This window comes from Dasypus novemcinctus, chromosome 12 (assembly GCF_030445035.2).
Source record: "Dasypus novemcinctus isolate mDasNov1 chromosome 12, mDasNov1.1.hap2, whole genome shotgun sequence".
Classification (NCBI taxonomy): Eukaryota; Metazoa; Chordata; class Mammalia; order Cingulata; family Dasypodidae; genus Dasypus; species Dasypus novemcinctus.
The window spans coordinates 23,004,860-23,028,418 of record NC_080684.1 but is presented as its reverse complement, the minus strand read 5'-3'; the positions used below and the strand labels follow the sequence as shown (position 1 = coordinate 23,028,418).

Genomic DNA, 23,559 nt, shown 5'->3' with positions numbered 1-23,559 from the left:
AGGAAGTGAACTTGGCCCAGTGGATAGTGTGCCCATCTAACACATGGGAGGTTGGCGGTCCAAACCCGGGGCCTCCTTGACCCATGTGGAGCTGACCCATGCGCAGCGCTGATGCGCGCAAGGAGTGCCCTGCCACGCAGGGGTGTCCCCCACGTAGGGGAGCCCCACGTGCAAGGAGTGCGGCCTATAAGGAGAGCCGCCCAGCGCGAAAGAAAGTGCAGCCTGCCCAGGAATGGTGCCGCACACACGGAGAGCTGACACAGCAAGCTGATGCAACAAAAAGAAACACAGATTCCCGTGACGCTGACAACAACAGAAGCGGACAAAGATGAACACACAGCAAATGGACACAGAGAACAGACAACCAGGCCGGGGGGCGGAGGGGAGAAATAAATAAAATAAATCTTTTAAAAAAAAAGAATCTTTTAATAAATTATGGTTATATTCATACAATGAAATACTATAGAGTCATTGAACAAACTTAGCAACACCCACCAACGTGAATGAATCTCATAAAAATAGGGAGGAAAGTTAAGACACAAAAGAATTCGTATAGTACAATTCTACTCATACAAAGATACAGTAAAGACAAAACTAGATAAAATTAATATTGTATATATTGATGGTAAAACTACAACCAAAAATAAAGAAATGATCAGGGAAATAGTTAGGAGTGTACTTGTCATGGGCAAGGAGAGGAAATTAAACATGAAGGTCCTCCAGGCCTGACAAAGTTGCAGCCCAATTCTTCCAAATGCTTGCACAGCATCTCCCTGAACACTGGCGTAGGGGCTCCACCCTCTGCCAAGCATCAGCTTGGCAGCCAGGCTCTCTGCCAACATCAGGGCACAGGCTCCACCCTCTCAGAGCACAGGCCTAGAAACCAAACTCTCAGCAATCCCAGGCCACAAGCTCAACACTGTCAGGCTAGTGGGGGTAGCGGCCACACTCTCTTCAACTAGGGAATAAGCTCAACCTCTGAGAACACTGGGCTAGTAGCATTCTTCCTGATCAAGGGGTGGAAGGCCTGCTCTCTCCAAGCGCTGGAGCAGACTTACCCTTTCCAAATATGTAGGTGGGCCTATTCTCTTGGCCTAAGGAAATGTCTTCAGTCCAGGCCTTGGCTTCCATGGTTCTGCCCCTGAAGTGATTTTTCCTTCAGTCTGTCCCTATTCTGTCCTTGTTAATCCAGGCCATCAGCGGAACCATTCATATAGATCTCACAAACACTTGTCAGTTTTGCATATATTAAATGGGGCTCAAACCTTCAGACAAAAGAACTTTCTGTAAATTCTTCCTGGATAACTGCACTTCTAATCCTGACTTCCCCTGAAATGACTGGCTGGTTCCATGTTCACTTAAATCCACACATGGAGCACTATTCTCTGGGAACACACTTTCTGGAAGCCCAGAATTTTCCAAACCATCAATTTCTGGTTTCTTTGTGTCCAGGAATTCAGTTCTCACCTCCTCCCTTTCCTCTCTCATTTCACTGTAAGTTGCAAGGAGAAACGAGACTGCACTTTTCACATTTATCTTGAAAAATCTCCTCAGCTAAATATCCAAGTTCATTGCTTTCAAGTTCTGCCTTCCATCTAACATCAGAACTCAATTTCACCAAATTCTCTGCCACTTTAAAACAAAAATTTCCTTTCCTCCAGTTTTCAATGACACATTCATCATTTCCTTCTAAAGCCTCATCGGAAGTACCTTTAGCAACCATATTTCCACCGTTTCTTCAAAGTAATCTAGAAGTTTCCTATCAAGCAGCTCAATTCTTCCAGTATCTATCTATTACCCAATCCCAAAGACATTTTGACAACTTTGGTATTGGCAAAAGCAGCACCCTGATCCCTGGTACCAAAATCTGTTTGTTTGTTTTTTTCCCTACGCTGCCAAAAGTAAATATCATGAAATGGGTCAGGTTAAATTAAAGGAATTTATTCACTCATGATTTTGAGGATGGGAACATGTTCAAATCAAGGTATCCTCATGACAATGCTTTCTTCTTGAAACTGGCTATGGCAATCCTTATCTTCTCTGTCACATGGCAAGGCACATGGCAGTATATCCTGATCTCTCCCTTCTCTTCTAATTTCATTGATTTCAGCTTCTTGCTTCAATGTCTTTTTCTCTATGAATTTCATTCTCCTATAAAGGACTCCAGTAATAGGATTAAGACCCATCTTGATTGAGATGGGTCACAACTTAACTGAAGTTTTCTCATCAAAAGGTCCTACTTAAAATGGGTTCACACCCACAGGAATGGATTAACTCTAAGAAAGCTGTTTTTCTGGGGAAATACAGCTTCATGCTCTCAAGCCCAGAGTTTCACAATACCACTGGCTTGCACAATGTCCTGGAAGCACTAAGGGATAATAAGGCAAACAGGCAATAGCTATACATGTTCCCCAACCCTCGCCCACTACGCACTACACAAGCCCATGTCAGGCCTAACTGCAGAGAACTTAGAAAGAACTTTCAACTCTGACTCTAAATCCGGAAACACAAAAGCAAAAGTTTGATAGCTGTGGATATATTTTTTTAATGTTTTAAAACCTTCTGTAAGGCATAAATAACATAAGCAAAAGGCAAAAACCAATAACAAACTGGGGAAATTATCTTCAAGTGAAATTAGAGATTGAAAAGCTAAGCTCCCTACTCAAAAACTGCTCAGAAAAATCTGTAAGGAAACATCACTATCCCAATACAAAATAATGCAAAAATAATATGAAAACATGGTTTAAAAAAATAAAATCCAGTGGTTAATGATTCCTAAATACATGGAAATATATTCACAATTAATAAAAGAGATATTAATTAAAACATCACTGAATTACCCATTTTTGCCTATCAAATCAAAAGAGTGAGCATCACTATCCCAAAATCCTCAGAACTGGGGAATGAACAATGAACTAAAGTAGACTTATTATTGTTCTACTATAGACTTATTATTATTCTAGCAATGGAAGAACTTTTTCTGATTAATATAAAGGCAGTGGCCACCAGAGGGTCTGAGGGGAGGGAAAGGGAAGAATAGGTGTAATATGGGGGCATTTTCAGGACATTGGAATTGTCCTGCATAACATTGTAATGATGGACACAAGCCATTATACATTTTGTCATAAACTGCAAAATTGTGTGGGACAGAGTGTAAATTATGATGTAAACTATAGTCCATAGTAGTAGCAATGCTTCAATAAGTGTTCATCAATTTTAACAAATGTACCACACTAATGAAGGTTGTTATTAATGTGGGAAAGTGTGGGAGGGGGAAGGAGTGGAGCATATGGGAATCCCCTATATTTTTAAGGTAATATTGATATAATCTAAAGCTTCTTTAAAAATAAAAAAAAATTAGATAAATGCAAAAAACAAACAATCAAAACAAGAACATCCAATAGTTTTGAAAGTGCACTTTACTTTCAGGGGAGGCAACTGGCACTCTGACAATGCTTGTAGAAGCATAAATCAGCATATGCCTATAGAACACAGTTTGACATAGCTATCAAAATTTAAATGTGTATACCCTTCAATCAAGGAAGTCCATTTGGGCAGATGTATTCAATAAGTATACTTGCAAATGTGTGAACTGATGTCTATTAAAATTTATTCATTTCATTATTGCTTATAATAGCAAAAGAAGTTGTTCAACTGAAAAGTCCTTCAATAAAAGACTGGTCTACAAATAAGTATAGTTCCATTCTGTGGAATATCTTATATCCATAAAAAAATAATTTAAAATCTCTTTGTGTATTGACCTGGAAAGATTTTCAGAATATCATATATTCAAGTGAAAAAATGCAGAACAATGTATGTATTTCTTCTGTATAAAAAAAAGAAAAATAATCATCTAAATTTGCATAAGCATAAAATGCATTAAAATATTGGAAAAACAGTGGAAGGATACAGATGGGTGACTGTACATATCATTATAAATGGTAAAACAGAGCTTTTGCTTTATATCCTTTTATACTTTGAGCTATTTGAAAGGTTAGCAAATCATATAAATGAGTACAAGCATTTATCATATACACCAATATCAACACCACTCACACAATATATTCATCAATAAATGAACTCCTAATATGTTGTATGAAATATGCTTCTATTTTGTTCATATTCAAGGGGGAAATCATGTACTTACTAAATACACAAAAATAAAATTCAACACTCAATTCATAACTCTTAGCAAGCTGTGAATGGGTCCAAAAGAATAAGGTTTACTCTTTCCTGCCCAGGTTATAAACAAGTGGAGAAATAAATCTGACAGTAATACTTATTGCAAATACTGCAGGAGTAAGTGCACAATCTCCTTGGAACTTATAACAATGAGTTACATGAATGAATAGATAAAACATGCATAAGGTAAAGCCAAGCCCGGAATCGAGGGGAGAAGCTTTTTCTTCTGTGATAAAAGATGATATGGCTCCACAAAATTCATCATCCTTTAGGGCATCCTGGACAACTTCTATCCCAAACCCAGCTGAAGAATCCCTCAAGCAGTAATAAATAAAGAGAAAACAGATTTATGAATTGTCATCTGACACTCATTGTTTTACAGCTGATCTGTTTCTGATTCTATTGTTGCATCTTCCTGTCTCCAAAGACACAGTCCAAATTGATAGCCATTTAATATGTTTCCTTACTACGGTCATTAAAGTTCATTACTCTGCAGGCTAATTAGTGACTTTTGAACCTAGATCCCAAGGGATCCTCTTGTTAGTTTAATCAGATGATCCCTGCACACCTCTTACGGATCAAAGAGATATAACCTACACCATTCTTGTTAATATAGAAATCCCAGGGAACCTGTTCCCGTAGAGAGGTCAGGATATTGACTCTGCCCAACCAAAGAGTCCCTCACATCACCACAGTCTAAAACCCTTTCAACTATACAGAATATATGAGTGTTTTCCTAGAATTAAGGTCAGAAAATATTCTTAACTTAGTATTCTTTCAGACTTGTGGAGGGGAAAGGAGACTTGGGAAAGACTCCTAGGAAACTGTGGGCAATGAGAACCTAAGAGCCCTCTGCCCACTCACAGACTTAACAGTCAGTGCAAGTGTGTGAGTGCCTCAAAAATACTGCAGCGCACACCCCCACTAACAAACTTCTGCTCAACTCTGAGCTGACCTGAGGATCTGTATGGTTAAGTTAGCCACAGGAGCCATGAACAGCAGCAATAAGAAAGGTGAGTATGATTTACTATCATGCTAGTTATTCACCATTCAGATGGCAAGCAGTTTCTAGCTACACGGCAGCAGGTTTAGACCTATGTGTTTAGAAACGCAGGTCATAAATAAGTATGAACAATGTTTCACAGTAGGCGTCAATGATTATATCCAACATGTCATGTAATTCTCTCATGTGACATTTGAATTATAATTATTTTATAAAGGTGCCTTCGGGATAATTTTTAATGATAGAAAGTAAAGTTTAAGGGAGAAAATACAGTCTCCCATATATAAGGTCCTGGGAAAGAGTTCCTCTTCCCTCAATCCAATAGAAAATGTTTCCCAAGGGTTTATCTTCTGCTACACCACATGAATAGCTACCACTAGAGATAACACCCTCTGCTTAATGAGCAGTGCCACAAAGCATATTCAAAATGGTAAAACATTCTGTTATTAGTAAGATAACACAATAAATCCATGAATTTTCATGTTGCTCTTATGCATAAGTTTACCCATTATGTTCCAGATAAGACGTGGACACTAAGATATTGATTTCTGCTAAGGCAGATGTTAGACTATTACGAGTGCACAGGGATTAGGCCAGGTTGGGAAGAACTTGGTGGGTGCACCATTGGAGGGCACTTGGAGCCTGGATCAGAAACAAGGAAGGGTAATAGGAATGCGTCTCAACTTCAACATTTGGTCTAGTGCAATCACTCCCTGAGGAGCTCTGCAATGCCTGGGAGGGAAACAGCTAAAAGATTAGTCATTTATTACACACCCAAATCAGATCCCTGTCCATAAATCCAGGGTCAGAAGGCTCTGAAGTGTGATCTGAACATACGTTGCGAACAGGACGGGAAAAGCCACATTTCCCCAGTCTCGGGGGGGAACACACCTGAAGATTATTTGGGGAATTATGTTGAAACTGCCAAGAGAAAACCATTCCTATTCCAAACTAATTGGAGTCTCCTGGGAAGATCCTGTTCCACCCCAGTAACAATAGTAATTGTAAGCCCTAGAGAGAGTAACTGCAAATGGGAAACATTTATTTGCTAAAAATGTAATTAATCATTATGGTTGAGGAATAGTTATATCTCTATAATGGTCCCTAAAATCAGAAATAAAGAAGCCCCAAGCAGTGATTCTTCCAGTTCCTTAATGATTACTTGAGAAGCAGCATCACAAAGATGATGTTGGACTTTTTGTCAAAAGATAAAGAGAAGAAAACAATCAAGTCAAATAAGTAGTTGAGAAGGCAGTGTCTTGCGGTGGTTTATGAGTTAGGGTCCTGTAGTCAGACTGGTTGGGTTCATATTCCTGGCTTTACCACGCCCCAGGTGAATGACCCTGGGCGACATTCTTATTGTTTCTGAACCTTGGCTTCCTCTCTGTAAAATGAGTATTGAATTACAGTCAGGTTCAGAGAGTTGCTTTGAGAAATAAATGAAATAATTTAAGTATTTAACATAATATCTAACATTTAATAAATGCTTTATAAATGTTACCTATTATCATTATCATCCTTAAAGAAATTTGTAAATTAAACTGATTTCCATGCAAAGGAAACTTCTCTTCATGGAACATTTCAATTAAGAGATTTAGGCAGAGAATGATATTAGAAAGTGCAAACAGTATAGAATATAAATATAAAGGAGATTAACAAAGAACATGTCACATGTTATATTACATGTGGTTGAATTCTATCAGTGATGAACAGATCTATCAACAAAGCACTATTTTTTATAAATTAAGAAAACCTTATAATTTTTCCTTTAATTTCAATAGTAACAGAAAAATTTAAATATGTTTATGGAATATAGTAGGAGAATCAAATCTAGGGATAAGATAAGAGAAAGATTGGGGGTATGCAATCTTCACACAAGGAAGGACAGTAGCAAACTCTGTTACTGGAAGAAGAAATAGAAATATTAAATAAAATTTAGGAAGTGGATGTGGCTCAAGTGGTTGAGTGCCTGTTTCCCACATAGGAAGTCCTGGTTCATTTGCTAATGCCTCCTAAAAATAAAACCGAACAACAAGGAAACAAACAAAAAAAAAAAACCAACTCAACCGAGCAGAAGTGGCTCAGTGGTTGAGTGCCAGCCTCCCCCCTCTGAGGTCCTGGGTTCAGTCCCTGATCCCTGACCCTGCTATCTCAAAATAAAAAAAAACTTATCCTTGTCAAAAGTGATGCTAGGTGCTTTAAAAGAAATCGTTTGTTTAATCTTCATAATAACGCATGAAGAACATATGGGGATTATTTGCATTTCACAGACCAGGACATGGTCTATTGTTTTACTTCCCAAGGATTCATGGCCAATAAATGGCTGACTGAGATCTCAAGCCTTGATCTATCTTTTGCCAGAAACCCCACTCTCAGCCCCTTCTTCTTATGAATAACCCAAATGTGCCCACTCAGAGCATACCCAGGGACTAGGTCTCAAGTAGCCTCAGCCAAACTCCTTAGGAGAAAATGGAGGAGAAAAAGATGGACAACAGTAGAAGCCTCACTTCAAGGATACTCCTTTCCACCTACAATCTTCCCTGCACCAATCCACTCTTAACCTAGGAGCATTAAAATGAATAATTTTTGTTTCAATGGATGAGACAATATTAATATAATACTATTAGCTGTAATCTATAGTTTGCATTAGGATTCTGTGTGTTGTACAGTTTTATGGATTTTTTAATCTTTTATTGTCATATGGGGAGCTCTAATATCTCCATGTTATTTTGTAAACCTACCATTTCTCTAATTTAAAAAAATTTTAGAAAAGACTATGGCAGAATATAAAATATAAATATGTGTCTCTGAAAATGGGAAAAAATATATACCTGTGATATGACTGTAAATACTTAAAAATTTTTCAATATACTCATGGGTAAGACTCAAGGGCAAATAAAAACATTATTTATACTTTGGTATGAGACTCTGCATAATCATGTTCATATCTGTAATTCTGCAATTAAAATAAGAGGGTGAGGGGGAGAAAAAGATTAATTCTTGCTCTTCGGTGCAGACAAATAGCCTAATATAATTTCAGGGGACTATGACTAAAAATGACCACTTCTCTTTCCAATTACTAAAATTGTTTCAATACATAAGGTCCTTAGAGATTTAAAAGTTTAAAATGTAAGTAGACCAATGATATAAACTCTTAATTACATTTAAATGTAATCAGACAATTGTCAAGCACAAAATGCCTGATCCCTTTCATTCAATAAAATTTTATGATGTACCTACTATGTGGCAGCTACAGAGCTAGTCATTGTATTTACAGTGATTTACAAAATAGATAGGATCATTTTTCTCATAGAGATTGATATAAAGTAAGAGATAGAGGTAAAAAAGTAGATGATAAAAAAGTAAGCTAAATATAATATATCAATGCTAAAGTTTAAAAAATACAGGATTTAATCTTATGAGATATGAATAAACATATTTTTCTTCATTTTCTTCAATAATAAGGAGACCGACATCATTCATTTAACCAATCTGTGCTCTTTTATTTATCTTTATGAATACTGGAGAAACAACTGCATTTCTTTTTTTTGGATTAAATAATTTAAATATGTCTGGGCAAATTTTTTTAAAAGTAATACTACCATAATTTGTTAAGCTGTCTTTTATTTGTTATTTAATTTTTTGAAATTGAAATAAAGTTTACTAAATAAATTTTTTAAAGTATAATACATAAGATAAAAGAAACAAAGCAATGTGCTTATAATTTTGGAGGTAGGGAAAGCAAAATTCAAATAAGACTCCCAAGAAGGCATCTTTAAGAGTGTTATATTTAAACTGGAGACTAAAAAAAAATAAAGATCTAGCCAGGAAAGGCTAGAAGCAAGCATTTCAGAAAAAGAGAAACCTAACAAAACACTTGAGGTGTAGACGTTCTTGACATCTTCAAAGAAGCCCAATACAACTTGACAAGCTAGAAAATAATTAGGAGTGGTACACAGGCATGAGACCATGAAAGGCCTTATAAATCAGAGAAAAAAGTTTGAAATTATTCCAAGGGCATTTAAACTCCATTGAGTAATTTAAATAGAGGAATGGATCTCATGTATGGTTTTAGAGGATCGTTCTGGTTCTGTCATGCAAATGGACTTGCGCAAGTGTTTGTGGGCAGTTAAGAAAGGGAAGAAAGTAGACAAGGATGAGGTACTTTATAAGAATCAGCTGATTATTGTAAAGGGTGAGGAAACAGGCAGAGAGCAGAAAAATTTTATCTCCACGACCTTAACTAGTCAGCTCTGTTTACCTCAACCGGATGAAAAAAACACCAAAATTATTATTGTCATGAAATTACAAACGGTGCATCTTCATGATAGGGTTTTTCTGTTCATTAACACATATAATGTAAAAACAGTTTCATTTCCATAGGTTGTTCATCCAAGAATCCCTTTACTAGTGAATTAATACTACATTAATACAGTAATAGGAATCTTTAATAAGAGCCTTCTGGATAGTCTCCAGCATTACTGGTTGAATACCAATCAACTACCTGTCCAATAGCATTTTGGATTAACAGATAAATAAAGTAAAATATCAACTTAGTTAACATGTTAATCCCACCCCACTGCTAGCTCATGCTGACAATCCATTTCTCAGATCTTATTTCTCTTCTACTTTTACACACAGACAAGGTCATGGTCAGGAATCAGTGATGAAAAATTATACTGCGATAACAACATTCATCCTGGTGGGACTGACAGATGACCCAAATCTACAGATTCTACTTTTTATCTTTTTATTTCTAACCTACTTGTTGAGTGTTGTTGGGAACCTGACCATCATCACTCTCACCTTGGTGGACTCCCATCTTAAAACACCCATGTATTTTTTCCTCCGGAATTTCTCCATCTTGGAAGTCTCATTTACAACAGTCTGCATTCCCAGATTCCTCTACACAATGGCATCTAAGGACAATACTGTTACCTACAATGCATGTGCTACTCAATTATTTTTTGTTGTTGTCCTGGGCGTGACTGAGTTTTTTCTCCTGACAGCCATGTCCTATGACCGTTACGTAGCCATCTGCAAGCCCCTGCATTACACGACCATCATGAACAACAGAGTCTGCATCAGACTCCTTATTGGCTGTTACATTATTGCTCTAATCATCGTCATCCCACCATTTGGCATGGGCTTTGAACTCGAGTTCTGTGACTCCAATGTCATAGATCACTTTGGCTGTGATGCTGCTCCCATTCTAAAGATCACCTGCTCCGACACAGAATTTATAGAGCGGTTTGTCTTGGTCTTGGCTGTGCTGACCCTCCTTTTTACCTTAGTGTGTGTGGTTATGTCCTACACATACATCATCAGGACCATTCTCAGATTCCCTTCTGCCCAGCAAAGGAAAAAGGCTTTTTCCACTTGCTCATCCCATATAATTGTGGTTTCTATCACTTATGGAAGCTGCATCTTCATCTATATCAAACCATCTGCAAAAGAAGGGGTTGCTATTAACAAGGTAGTGTCAGTACTTACCACCTCAGTTGCCCCAGTTATGAATCCCTTCATTTATACTCTGAGGAACAAGCAAGTGATACAAGCTTTCAAGGACATGATCAAAAGGGTTGCATCCATCTCAAAGAACTAAAGGACTACTGAGAGCAAAATGATAAAAAGAATTTTCTATCTCTGTTTCACCTTTCCCTAATTTTCTATTGCTCACAACTTTTTACATGTCACAACTACAGTCTGTTATACCCAGAGCCTAATTTTTATAGGTATTAATCTTTTTTATATTCAATCTATTCCCAGAAATGCATGGGAATAAATCACAAGTAAACATTTATAGTAACACGTGTATTATTACTTACAGAACTGATAAATGTTGACACAATCAATTTTCTATCATATTGATGCTGCAATGACATGGCCTTAACTGAGTTCCAAATTTCCCAGGAATATTGGTGATTATATCTGTAAGAATGATTCTGTTATTTCACTATTTGGTAAAACTTATTATCTATGTCTCCCATTTTTTCAGGTAGATATAATGTAGATTAAAATTTTCCTCTAGCTCTCTTTGCTTAGAAAATTACACCTTTTTCTATCAAAGTCAAACTCTGTTAAACAGAATTGCATATTCCAATCATCTATGTGTGCATCTTTACATGTCTCTGCATGTTTTCCACTTTCGAATGTCATCTTAACGAACTTAAAGGAATTAATGGAACAGACAACATGTAACTGACAGTTTATACTAGCAGTCTCTTCTGTTTTCTAAGTTATTCATCGTAACGATCTTCATAGCTACAAGAAAAGTTCATCCAATCTCAGTCAAAAAGGCCTACAAAATTAATCAATGAATAAAAAATCCAAAACTTTTTTTTTCTGTATTTTCTTAATCCAAAATTTTAAGTGCTCAGTTTTGCCTTCTCAACTTTCCCCCACCCCACCCCAATACTATCTCTACCCTACCATCTCTCTCTTTCCCCATAATTTTCTCTTGTTTATCTGATCTGAGAAAACATGTGCTGGACCAGAAGTCAGCAAATCCAGATTTTACTACCCTCACCTCAGACAAATCTTTTAATTTCCTAGTCACTTCAGGATTTCTGGAGGTGTTAGACTGTAGAGCATGGTGGAAGAGTAAGGTAGCACTAGAAAACAGTGAAGAAATGTCAGTGATACATAGGAAGCTACCCCAGGATGACCTATGAGACCAGGAAATTGGGCCATAATATATCAGTAGTTGCAATTTTCCTGGTACCAGAGGCAAAGGATAAATAAACCACTATGTATTGAATCCCTCTGAGCTGTAATCACCGGGGGACAGCACAGGCCATTCTCTTTGTGTAACACTCATCAAATCTTTTTTTCATCTTTGTTGCCTATTCTCCACAGGATTAAGCTTTGAGAAATAAGCCTTAGGAATCTCTTAAATATTATCTCAGAAGTTATCTTACCACAGAAGATACATCTTTCCATATCGTATCGCAGACTCTCCTCCATGGTACACAGACACACCAGTCTTAGTGGTAATGGAGTCATTTAGTCTATGGTATTAGTGGAGTCTCTCTTGCTAGGGCATTATTAGAGTAGATCTTACACATGAAACTAATAAGATGAGAAAAAGAACACATAATTAAAGATCACTGTAAAGATTAGAAAGTATTTATTTAAAGTTCATAGCACATATGGTACTTTAAATGGCAAAAACATATGTGGAACAAAACAGCTAAAAGAAAAGGAAAGAGAAAAATATTTGTCCACTTATTCCTTCCATATTCCTACCATATGGTCAAATGGCTTTGACTGCTTACTGACAAGTGTATCATCTTTATAGATATAGTCCTCCCTGGCGTCACTGTGTAAGAGCAATTCTTACTCAATCCCAGATGTACCACTTATTTCACAGCAAAGTAAGTGCATCAGTGACTGTTAGAACTGTGTGTCTCTTCATTTTGAAGATAAAATGGTAATTTCTCTTGTAAGAAGGATAGCTATATGATGTTAGATGTAAAAGGGTGCTAATGAAAACTGAATGGCCAAAGGAATGGACTGTGCTACTCATCAATTTATTGACTCTTAACTCCAAATTAATCCTTTCTGCTTGTTCTGTGATATTGGAGATGGGCCTTCTAAATATTCCTCATTTTCCAAAGGCAAGGTGTTTAGCTGTCTGTGGAGAAACCTGGAGGAGTAAAGGGTTTCTCTGCTGAATTCTGGTGTGTTTATTTCATTGTTTTCCTTCATCGTGTAAAAGAACCAAATATCTAGGAATAAAACTAACAAAGAATGTACAGAGAAAACTACAAAACATTTTTAAGAGAAATCAAAGACCTAAATAAATGGAAAGACATTCTAAGTTAATGGATTGGAAGACTAAATATCATTAAGACGTCAGTACTATTCATGCAATTTGTAGATTCAATGCAATCCCAGGCAAAATTTCAACAACCATATTCGCAGAAATGGGAAAAGCAATTATCAAATTTGTATGGAAGGTAAGGGGTCCGAATAGCTAAGCCATCTTGAAAAAGAATAATGAAGTTGGAAGACCCAAAAATACTTCCCAATAAGAAAACTTATTACAAAACTACAATAATCAAACCAGCATGGTACTGAGATAGGAATAGACATATAAAATTAAGGAATCTAATTGAGAGCTCAGAAATCAATCCTCACATTGGCAAATACAATTCAACTGGGAAAGAAGTCTTTTCAATAAATGGTGCTGGGAAAACTCGATCTCCATTTGCAAAAAAAAAAAAGAAGAAGAAAATAATGAAGGTAATCCTTACCCCACACCATATACAAAAATCAACTCAAAATGGATCAAAGACCCAAATATAAGTGCTAGAACTATCAAACTCCTAGAAGAAAACATAGGGAAGCATCTTCAGGATCTTGTGTTAGGTAATGCTTTCTTAGCCTTTATACCCAAAGCACAAGCAACAAAAGAAAATAAGTAAAAAAAAAATTGGACCTTGTCAAGATTTTAAAATTTTGAGCCTAAAAGGAATTTATCATGAAAGTAAAACAACAACCTATAAAATGGTATAAAATATTTGGAAACCACATATCTGATAAAAGTTTAATATCCAGAATATATAAATAAATCCTTAAACTTAACAAAAAGACAAATCACCCAATTAAAAAATGGCTACATTGTGGCCAGGAGAAAGTGAGACTTCTCCATCTTCCCCTGGCACATATTGCCTCCTGGGTGGTTTCAACAATAAAAAGCACCTACATATTAATAACTTTGGGCTGCAAATTCAACAGCAGTTCCAGTATATCTAAGATGTTCCTCAAATGTCCCATTTTGCTTATAGGTGGTTTTTTGAGGATGGCTTCATGGTGAGTCAATAGCCACACCTCTTCAGGCAGTTTCACAGCATCTTTTCAGCAAATCCAGCAGGTACCCAAATGGTTTTCCAGCAAGTAAACACAAACTTGTGGAAAGCATTCCAGAGAATTTCACTGACATCTCAGCAGGCATTTCTCTGCCCATCAATCTCAGCTTTCCACCAGTGGACCAGTTGTGGCTCAGAGCAAACTAGCAAACTTTTCTGTCATCCAGTGGGTTTTAATCATACCCTTTCAAACAAGTTGTGAATCACAATCTTGGGAAAGATTCTTCTTAAGTATCCTTTTTACCTCTTAACCAGTTCACTGTTGTTCCAATCTCCTGCTAATAATTATTTACATTAAACTTCCCTATTGAAAGTACTTTTTGGTTTCTGTCCCCTAATTGAACACTTGATAACAGAGTGCCATTGATTCTCTTTCATCTAGAGATGGGATCTTTGTTCCCTTCCCTTGAAAACAGATTCTCCTAATCGAGTACAGATGAAGTGATAACTTATGAGGCTAGGTCATAAAGGGTGATGTGGCTTCTGCCTGGTTCTCTCTGCACTTTTGGGATCATGAGCCAATATATAAAAGCTCAGAATTCCTCAAACTCGCATGAAGGAGAGACCATAGAAAGAAAAAGATGCCTGAGGAGCCACAGCTATTTCAGTCCTCCCAGCCCACACATCAGAAATTTGAGTAGCCAGCCTTCAAATGATTTGCATCCTCAGACCTGAACCGGCCTCACTGATACCGTGTGGAGAAGGACAAACTGTCTTCATCAAGTCCTATTTTAAGCTACTAAATTTTGGGTACTTTGTTATGTTCCAATAAATAACTGAAACAGCCTATCACCTTGTGCCAGGGGCTGTCTGTGCTTTACCAACCACTTATGATGGGTTCTTATTGGGCACTTATTGAAGAATTTCCAAAACCTCACCTTAAACCCTGCCATATGGTTAAATTCCTTGAGCACAAATGTTGAGATGAAGATCAGGTTTCAAAACAGTGATCAATACTTATGAAGGAAGGTATGGTGACTCAGAAGAAAAATATCAAACTAGATGCAATCCAATTAAGCCTTGGCCGACCTCACAAAGAGCTCTGGAACATATATGGTCCATCATCATTTCCCTAAGGTGTACCAAATGGCTGGGCCTTTGTACTCCCACTTCAGTTAGTCAACACCAAAAATGGCATGTAATTCAACAAGATGGGTCTCTTTACCCGAGGCAAACCCTGATAGAATTGACTGCCAAAGACTGCTGATAGCCCTCTAGCAGCTTGCAACAAGTCTTTCCTTGAACATCTCTGTATCCAGCTAACAGTATGAATCCAGTTGGGCTTTCATTCAAAAACATCAGTCCTCTGATAACAGAGGTGGGTGCAAAGAGCCAACTAAGCCAAACAGTCTTCTCAGAGAATTTTAACCTTGTGGAGAGAAACACAGATGAAAGGTACTTGGGGCTAAATCACACAAGGGAAGAGCCTTGGATGGTCCATGAGACCATAGTACTGAGATCCTTGAAATTGCTTTGTTTTTCAACTTTGTTGAGTTGAAAGTCTGAAACTCTATTCAATTTATGTGAACTACACACTATCCTTCCAACATTTTGAGGGGTTTAAGTTAGCCAGAATCATTTTCTGTTGCTTGTAGCAAATTATTCCTAAAACATTCATATACTCACACTCCCAACTAAGGATTTTTAATTTGTTATTCCCTCTGTCTGGCATACATGGCTCATACCTTTATTCCAGCCCTCTGATCAAATATCTCATCCTCAAAGAGGTTTTCATATCTAAAACAGGCTACCTCCTCCATTCCCCATCTTTTATCATCTATCACTAAATCTTCCTTTATCTGACTTAACTTTTTTATTTTTATTTTTTAAAAATATACTTAAATTATATAAATGTTATACATAAAAAATATAGGGGATTCACATATGCCCCACTCCCTACACCTCCACATTTTCCCACATTAGCAACACCTTTCATTAGTGTGGTATATTCACTGCAATTGATGAACACATTTTGGAGCATTGCCACTAAGTATGGATTACAGTTTACATTGTAGTTTATATCTTCTCCTACACAATTTTGCAGGTCATGGCAAATTATAGAACGGCCTGTATCTGTCATTACAATGTCATTCAGGACAATTCTCAAGTCCTGAAAATGCCCCCATATTACACTTATTTTTCCCCTCTCCCTGCCCTCAGAACTTCCAGTGACCACTGCCTCCACCTCAATGATATAAGTTCTTCCATTGCTGAAATCACAGTAAGTATATAGTAGATTACCAGTTAGTCAGCTTTAGTCCATAGTTCACACCCCAATCCTGAGGATTCTGGGATGGTGATGCCTACTTCACCTCTTACTGAGAGAGGGCTTCCATCCCATAGGGCAGATGGATGGAATTCACTTACTTGCCATTGTAGACCTTCTCAGATCCTTGGGATGGTCATTGTCCATCATCATCTTCTTGTTAGTTGTCCTGGGTGAGTCCAATGAACTAGAGAGTACGTGTTGCAACTCTGCTGACTCAAAATGAGTCAGGAGGTTGTTTCAGAGGCTATGTGTACGCATGTCTCAGCAGGATCTCTTTGACTGTCAAAGTAAATACTACCTCAGATAGCAGGGTTCCTCAGGGCTCTGGAGACATCCAGACACTGTAGTCAGGGCAGATATCTCAGGAGTTTGGTGCCTTGCCAGTGGACCCTACTTTGGAATTTATGCTCCCTGGTGTGACAGTGTTGGACACAGTTGTGGTTTGCATACATATGGCTCTTCTGACCCTTCTATTTGAACGTACAATTAGTACTAAAGTTGATATGTGTATGTCCAAGAGACTTAAATCTTTGGGATGTCCATCTGCCAGCTGACTTAATTTTTTTATAGCACTTAATCCAAACCTTTATTTGTTGCCTTTTTGTCATCTCTATCCCCAGGTAGGATAGAAACTTCATGCAATTAGGGACCTCTTTCAGTATTTCTCACTAGTTTCTCCCACTTCTTGAATAGCCACAAACACATATCAAGTACTCAAATTAAATTTAATGAAATATTTCCAAATGAGGAAATTAAGGATTATTAAGTAAGATCATGTAAGTAATTAACAAATGAAGAAACTGAAGTGTAATTAGCATCATGCCAATAATTTCTTTTTTTTTTAAGATTTATTTTTTATTTCTCTCCCCTTCCCTGTACCTCCCACCCCCCCCACCCCTCAGTTGTCTGCTCTCTGTGTCCATTCACTGTGTGTTCTTCTGTGTCTGCTTGGATTCTTGTCAGCGGCACAGGGAATGTGTGTCTCATTTTGTTGCATCATCTTGCTGCATCAGCTCTCCATGTGTGCGGCACCACTCCTGGGCAGGCTGCACTTTTTTCACACTAGGCAGCTCTCCCTATGGGGCACACTCCTGTGCATAGGGCTCCCAAATGTGGGGGACACCCCTGAGTGGGATGGCACTCCTTGCGTGCATCAGCACTGCGCATGGGCCAGCTCATCACACAGGTCAGGAGGCCCTGGGTTTAAACCCTGGACCTCCCATGTGGTAGGCAGATGCTCTATCCATTGAGCCAAATCCGCTTCCCATGCCAATAATTTCTTAGCTGGTTAGTGGCAAAGCCAAGATTATGATTCAGAAAATTTTATTCCAGAGTCTCAACTCTTATTCACTGTGCTAAACAGATTTCCACTATATTATTGTTAATCTCTCTAAATAGCATAAATACTGATAAGGAATTGTGTTTATATAATGCAGGTAGTAAGTTAGCCAGAAGGAGCTCTTTGAGCAGCATTGCCAGAAAAGTTTCATTGGAGTGATGTGGGCCAAAATTAATCTGCAATGAATTATGAGTGATCAGGAGATCAGGAAGTGGTAGCAGTGAAAACTAACATTAAGCACACTCTTGCTTCATGAGCATTTATCTGCCCAGAATGAACTTCTCCAGAAATAAACATGAATAAACCTTTTATTACTTACTTACTTATCACTTATTTATTACTTATTTAAATGTCACCTCAATAGAAAGAATTCTAGCTATTATTTTAAAAAGTAACGTGTTCCCCATCATTGTTGATCTTATTAACCTGCTTTTTCTTTTTAGTTTATAATAGTTACCACTATTTCTTTACCTCTCTCAATAATAATACATGTGCCACACAGACATAGAGTTAGTCTCTTTAACTCACTATTCTATCTCAAACCAAGAACAGTTCCTGGCTTATATTTTAAAATAGTTGTTGAATTAATACATTATTTTATTTTTATTTTGTAGTATCAAATATATAAAGAATGTTGTAATAATTAGTATAGCAACAATTCTAGACCCATTTTTCAATACTTATTATATCTATCTGTTATTTCCCTTTTATTGCCCCTTGTCCGCTCACAAATATAACCACTATCTTTAATATGCTTACTTTTTCCTTTCTTCAAAAATGGTGTTCATCTGTAATGCATTTGAACTAAACAATATATTGTTTTGCTTTCTTCTTTTCTTGAGTTTTATAAAAATGGTATCTTACGGAATGTGGTCTTTGGATATTTCCATTTTTACTCAGTATTTTGTGGCTAAGATACATCCATAGTGTTATATGATGCTGTAATTTTTCCACTGTGTAAACACACCAATTTATTTACCATTATCCTGTCTATGGAAACTTAAGGTCTCTGCTTCCTGAGATTTTTTTGTTGTTGTTATTCTGAACAATGTCTCTATAAACATTCTTGTACATGTTTTCAGTATACATGAGTAAGAAAGAGTTCTCTTGGGTACATGATCAGGAAAGGATTTGCCAGACAAGAGATAACATGAGTGTTCAATTCTGGAGATAAGGACTTACTGATTAACAAAATGCTTGCATCAACATGTAAACCCAAAAATATTGTATTATAAGTTTTGATTACCTCCCTGACAAGAGTTGACATTAATAATCATCTTAATTTTTGCCAATCCAGAGAGTTGGTATAATGCTGTCTTGTTGTCAAAATTGGAATTTCTAAGTAGCTAACAAGGCAAGAATCAGTGACTTTATTGTGAAATGCCTATTCATGTCTTTTGATTATTTTTTGAGTTTTTAAAATTATTTTCTAGAAGTTGGTTATGTATTCTAGATATCAATCCTTCTTGTTAATAATTTGTCCCAATTTATGGTTTGTTTTTTCATGTTCTTTGGATAATGACAAAATTTAAGGTAGTCAATATATTGATATTTTATAGCTAACATTTTTATATGTCCTTTTAGAAATCTTTTTCTTGTAATTATCAATATATTCTCCTTTATTTTCTTCCAAATGTTTAAAAGTTTTGCCTTTCACATTTAAGACTTACTCCACCAAGTATAAATGTTTGCATGCTCAAGATGCAGGGATCCAAAGTAATTTTTTCCATGGATATCCAATTATGTCAACACTAATTATGAAAGCTTTCTTTTCCTTGTTATATATCTCTCATTGGAAGTACAGTTTCAATAAAAGTAGTCTTTTAAAACTCCAAAGACTTTAGAAAATGTTACCAAGACCTGAAAAAGATTATGGTATTTCCAATTGGTTGCCTTTCTTGATAATTTTTTAACCTCATGATAATGTTGTAATTGACCTAGCCTTTTTTACCTTATAAGACTGCTTTGTCAAATCAGAATATAATGATTGTCACTTTCTTCTTTGCCTATATACAAAATTAAAAAAATCTTAATTTTTATACTAACCAGATTGTTGTATCTCACAAATTATTCATAGTCCAATCTTTCCCCAGTTATCTGCAATGCAATACCTGTTATACATATAGTTATCACATGCTCTTGAGTCTGTTTGGGAGCTCTATTCCTTTCTTTTGGTCTTGTGTCTATCCCTGTGTCAATATGTTGTCCTATTATTATAACTTCATAATAAGTTCTTGAGTTCTGGTAGGTCATACACCCCATCTTATTCTGCTTTTCAGAAATATCTTCATATTCTTGGATCAAGGACTTACATATTAAACCAACAACCATAAAACTCCTAGAAAATGTAAGAAAACATCTTCAAGAGCTTGTGGAAGGCAGTAGTTTAAGCCTTACACCCAAAGCATAAGCAAGAAAAGAAAAAATAGATAAATGGGACCTCCTCAAAATTAAACACTTTTGCACCACAAAGGACTTTGTCAAAAGGATGAAAAGGCAGCCAACTCAATGGGAGAAAATATTTGGCTAACACATAACTGATAAGGGTTTTAGATCATGATGTATAAGGAGATCATACAACTCAAGAATAAAAAGACAGGTGGGGAGTTCCCAAACCCTGAGTGGGCTGTTTCAGGGGACTTGTAGGGCAGGAGGTGTCTGGAAGTCATTTGGTGAGACAGTGACAGAGGAGATTCTTGCGGGAGGTGGAATTTTGGATTTCTGACACAGAGGTCAGAGGTTCTGGTTGGAGGCCCTGACCCTAGGGTGTGCGGCAGGGCCGTGGCGATCCCTGGGATCTTTGTTGTGTGGGGTGTTCCCAAACCCTGAGCGGGCTGTTTCGGGGGCTTGCAGGGCAGGAAGTGTCTGGATGTCGATTTGGTCAGACAGTGACAGAAGAGATTCTTGCAAGAGGTGGAACTTTCAGTTTCTGACTTGGAGTTCAGAAGTTCTAGGTGGAACCCCTCCCCCTAGGGCTGGCAGCCCATCCATGGCAGTCTCTGAAATCTTTGTGGTGCAGCTGCACCCCCAGCAGGCTGTTTCAGGGGCTTGCAGGGCAGGAGGTATCTGGATGTCGGTTTGGTGAGACAGTGACAGAAGAGACTCTTGTGAGAAGTGGAATTTTGGGTTTCTAACACAGAGTCAGAGGGTGCAGGCGGCACCCCTCCCCCTGGCGCCCAGCTATGGGGATCCCTGAAGGCTGTGTTGTGCTGCAGTGCTCCCAGGTCCCCCTGTTAACCGGATGCATGGTTCCCAGGTCTGAGTCCCCTAAACCATGGTGACCCACACTCCAGAGACTCATACACCTTGAGTCTGCAGTGTCACAGACTTCCCATCCCTGAATCCACCATGCCCTGAAGTCCATCTGAGGTCCTTGATTAACCTAGCCCTTGGCATTTGTGGGGTTTTTTTCTTTTTTCTTTTTTTTTTTTTCTTGTCTTGGTTGCTAATATTGCATTGTCTCCTGGTCTTTTCTCCCATTTTATCCCCCAAGGTCCTTTTACATTTATTTCATTTTTTTCTCCTTTTCTTTTCCTTGCTTGTTTCTTCCCCTTTTCTTTGCCCACCCCCTTTTTCTCTTCTCTTTTTTTTCTTTTCTCTGTTTTTCTTCTTATTTTATTTTATTTTATTTATATAATAGGTGCCGCAGGGAGTGCTTCACACTTGCTGTGTTTCCTCATCCTCCATTTACACTTTTCTGTGTGAATTGATTTTGGCCACCTACACTATCCCCTTTCCCCAACATCTTGCCATCATACATCATCTACTGTTTCTCTTACATTCCACCTCCCTTTCTTTGGCCCCCAAATTGTCTGACTTTTAATTTCTAATACCTTAGTTCTGTTTTCTGTCTTTTATCCACCCTTGATATTATTGTTTTTCTTTTCTCTTTCCCTCTCTCATGAAAATACTGGCTTTTTAACTCATACTATATTCCTCCCCATATTCAGTTGACTGTGTCATCATACATCATCTACTTATTGCTATAACCCTACACAACTTACATGAGTCTAATGCCCATTCTCCCAGATCTCACATTGTTGCTCTGTTAACATTTATTACCAACACTACTTTATACATTTTCTTTTCTTACTCATTTTGCTTTCCCTGGCCCTAATATTTTCCTTCAAAGTGAACTTACCCAGCAACAAGAAAATAGAGTAAGAAGAACAAAGTGACAAAGAGAAGACATAACATGCATGAACAACAACTAATTAATCCCCAAGACTAGACAAAGAAGCTAAGGAACTGATTAAACCCATCAAGATAAAATGATGACCAGACAGCAACAAAAACTAAAAACCAAACCAATAATCAGGAAAACATGGCTGAATCCAATGAACAAACTAAAAACGAGGAAGGGAAGCAGAACATTGGACAAGTAATTAAAGATCTCAAAACATATATTAGAGACCAACTTAATGAAGTAAAGGAAGAGATTAACAACTTTAAGTAAATATGATATGAATAAGTTATAAGAATATCACTGTGGAAGGGAAAAGGTTCTATGGTGGATGTGTGGGAGTACTGTATATTGTATATATGAATTGCTGTGGTCTAGGGCTCTTGTGAAGAGAAGTTCAATAACTAGGGGAAAAAAAAAAAAGAAAAAGATAAGATATAGAATTTTTCCAAGTCAACACATATTCTGTATGTGACCTTTAAACCCATCACCTTATCCCATTTTGCTAGTAAGGGATCCTGACATTATATTGGGCTTCAATTTTTGGGAGATTTTGGATCACAGAGTGGTTCGGCAGTGGCGGCGGAGGAATACTGGTATAGGACACTATTGACAGGTGATATAGGGCTGACAGGGAGCTATACAGGGCATATGTCCAGGGTGCATGGTAATGTTTGGATATACTCATAGTGGCAACAATTAAAAACTAAAGCTGGGGGGATACTGGGTTCCTGGCCAGGGGTGCTCTGTCGTGGCCCCTAGGGGAGCAGCGGCAGTCCCCCAGGTACAACGGTAAGGACCAGGAAGGAATGAGGGTCCAACAGTGAGAGCATGATACTAATGACTATACTTGTGAGCCTATATGCCTGAAATAAGAGCAAGGCCTAGAGCAGCACTGTGCCTAGGAATTTCCTCCTGACAGCCTTCATGTTACTCAAATGTGGACAGTCTCGAAGCCAAACTCAGTATGTAAATGCAATGCCTTCCTCCCAGCATGGGACATGACACCCGGGGATGAGCCTCCCTGGCACCGAGGGATCACTACCAAGTACCAACTGATGATGCAACCGGAAAATGACCTTGAATTGAAGGTTCAATGCGGATCAGCAGAATATCCCTGTCTACATATAATAACATGACTTTAAAATGCTGTTTGAGCTAATGTAAGGGGGAAATGGAAAGGAGAAATGAGTTTATATGGCTATGAGTCTCTAAAAAAGAGTCTGGAGGCTTTCAGAAGGATTGCCCTTAAGCACAGCTGAGCAGAGTCTCAGGGACAGATAAAGTAGATACAACCCCAGGTGTTGGTTCTTTTGAGGGCTAAAGAGACCCACGGGTTCTATGGTCATGGCAGATGGGGTTTACTGCCATATCAGACGGCCCTTCTTTGGAGCTGGTGTTTCTGCATGATGGAGCTGGACTCAGATGGGATCTCTTTGCACAAGGCTTTCATGCTACTTTACTGGAATTGTAGTTGGTGTTGGGGTTTAAGATATATTTAGGGGATTTGAATCTCTGGACTGACAATATGATAGCCAGGCCCTGAGCCCCAACAGACTTCAGCTTCTACAATCTGATTTATTGGACTCACCTCATTCAGCTAAGATGGAGTTGAAGAAGGACAACCACCACACCATGGAGTCTAGAGGGCCTACAACTGAAAGCAAGAGGATTGCATCCAGTATCCATGTGGAATCTGAGCCTGCTCTT

At 37.8% G+C, this 23,559-nt stretch overlaps 1 protein-coding gene across 1 annotated transcript; it reads left to right on the top strand.

Annotated features, from left to right (window-relative positions):
• Nucleotides 1-9,851: 9,851 nt before the first annotated feature.
• Nucleotides 9,852-10,790, top strand: LOC101416475 (olfactory receptor 6C2-like). The gene has a single exon (XM_004466186.1). The coding sequence runs from the start codon at nt 9,852-9,854 to the stop codon at nt 10,788-10,790; it is 939 nt and encodes a 312-aa protein (XP_004466243.1).
• The last annotated feature ends 12,769 nt before the right edge of the window (nt 10,791-23,559 follow it).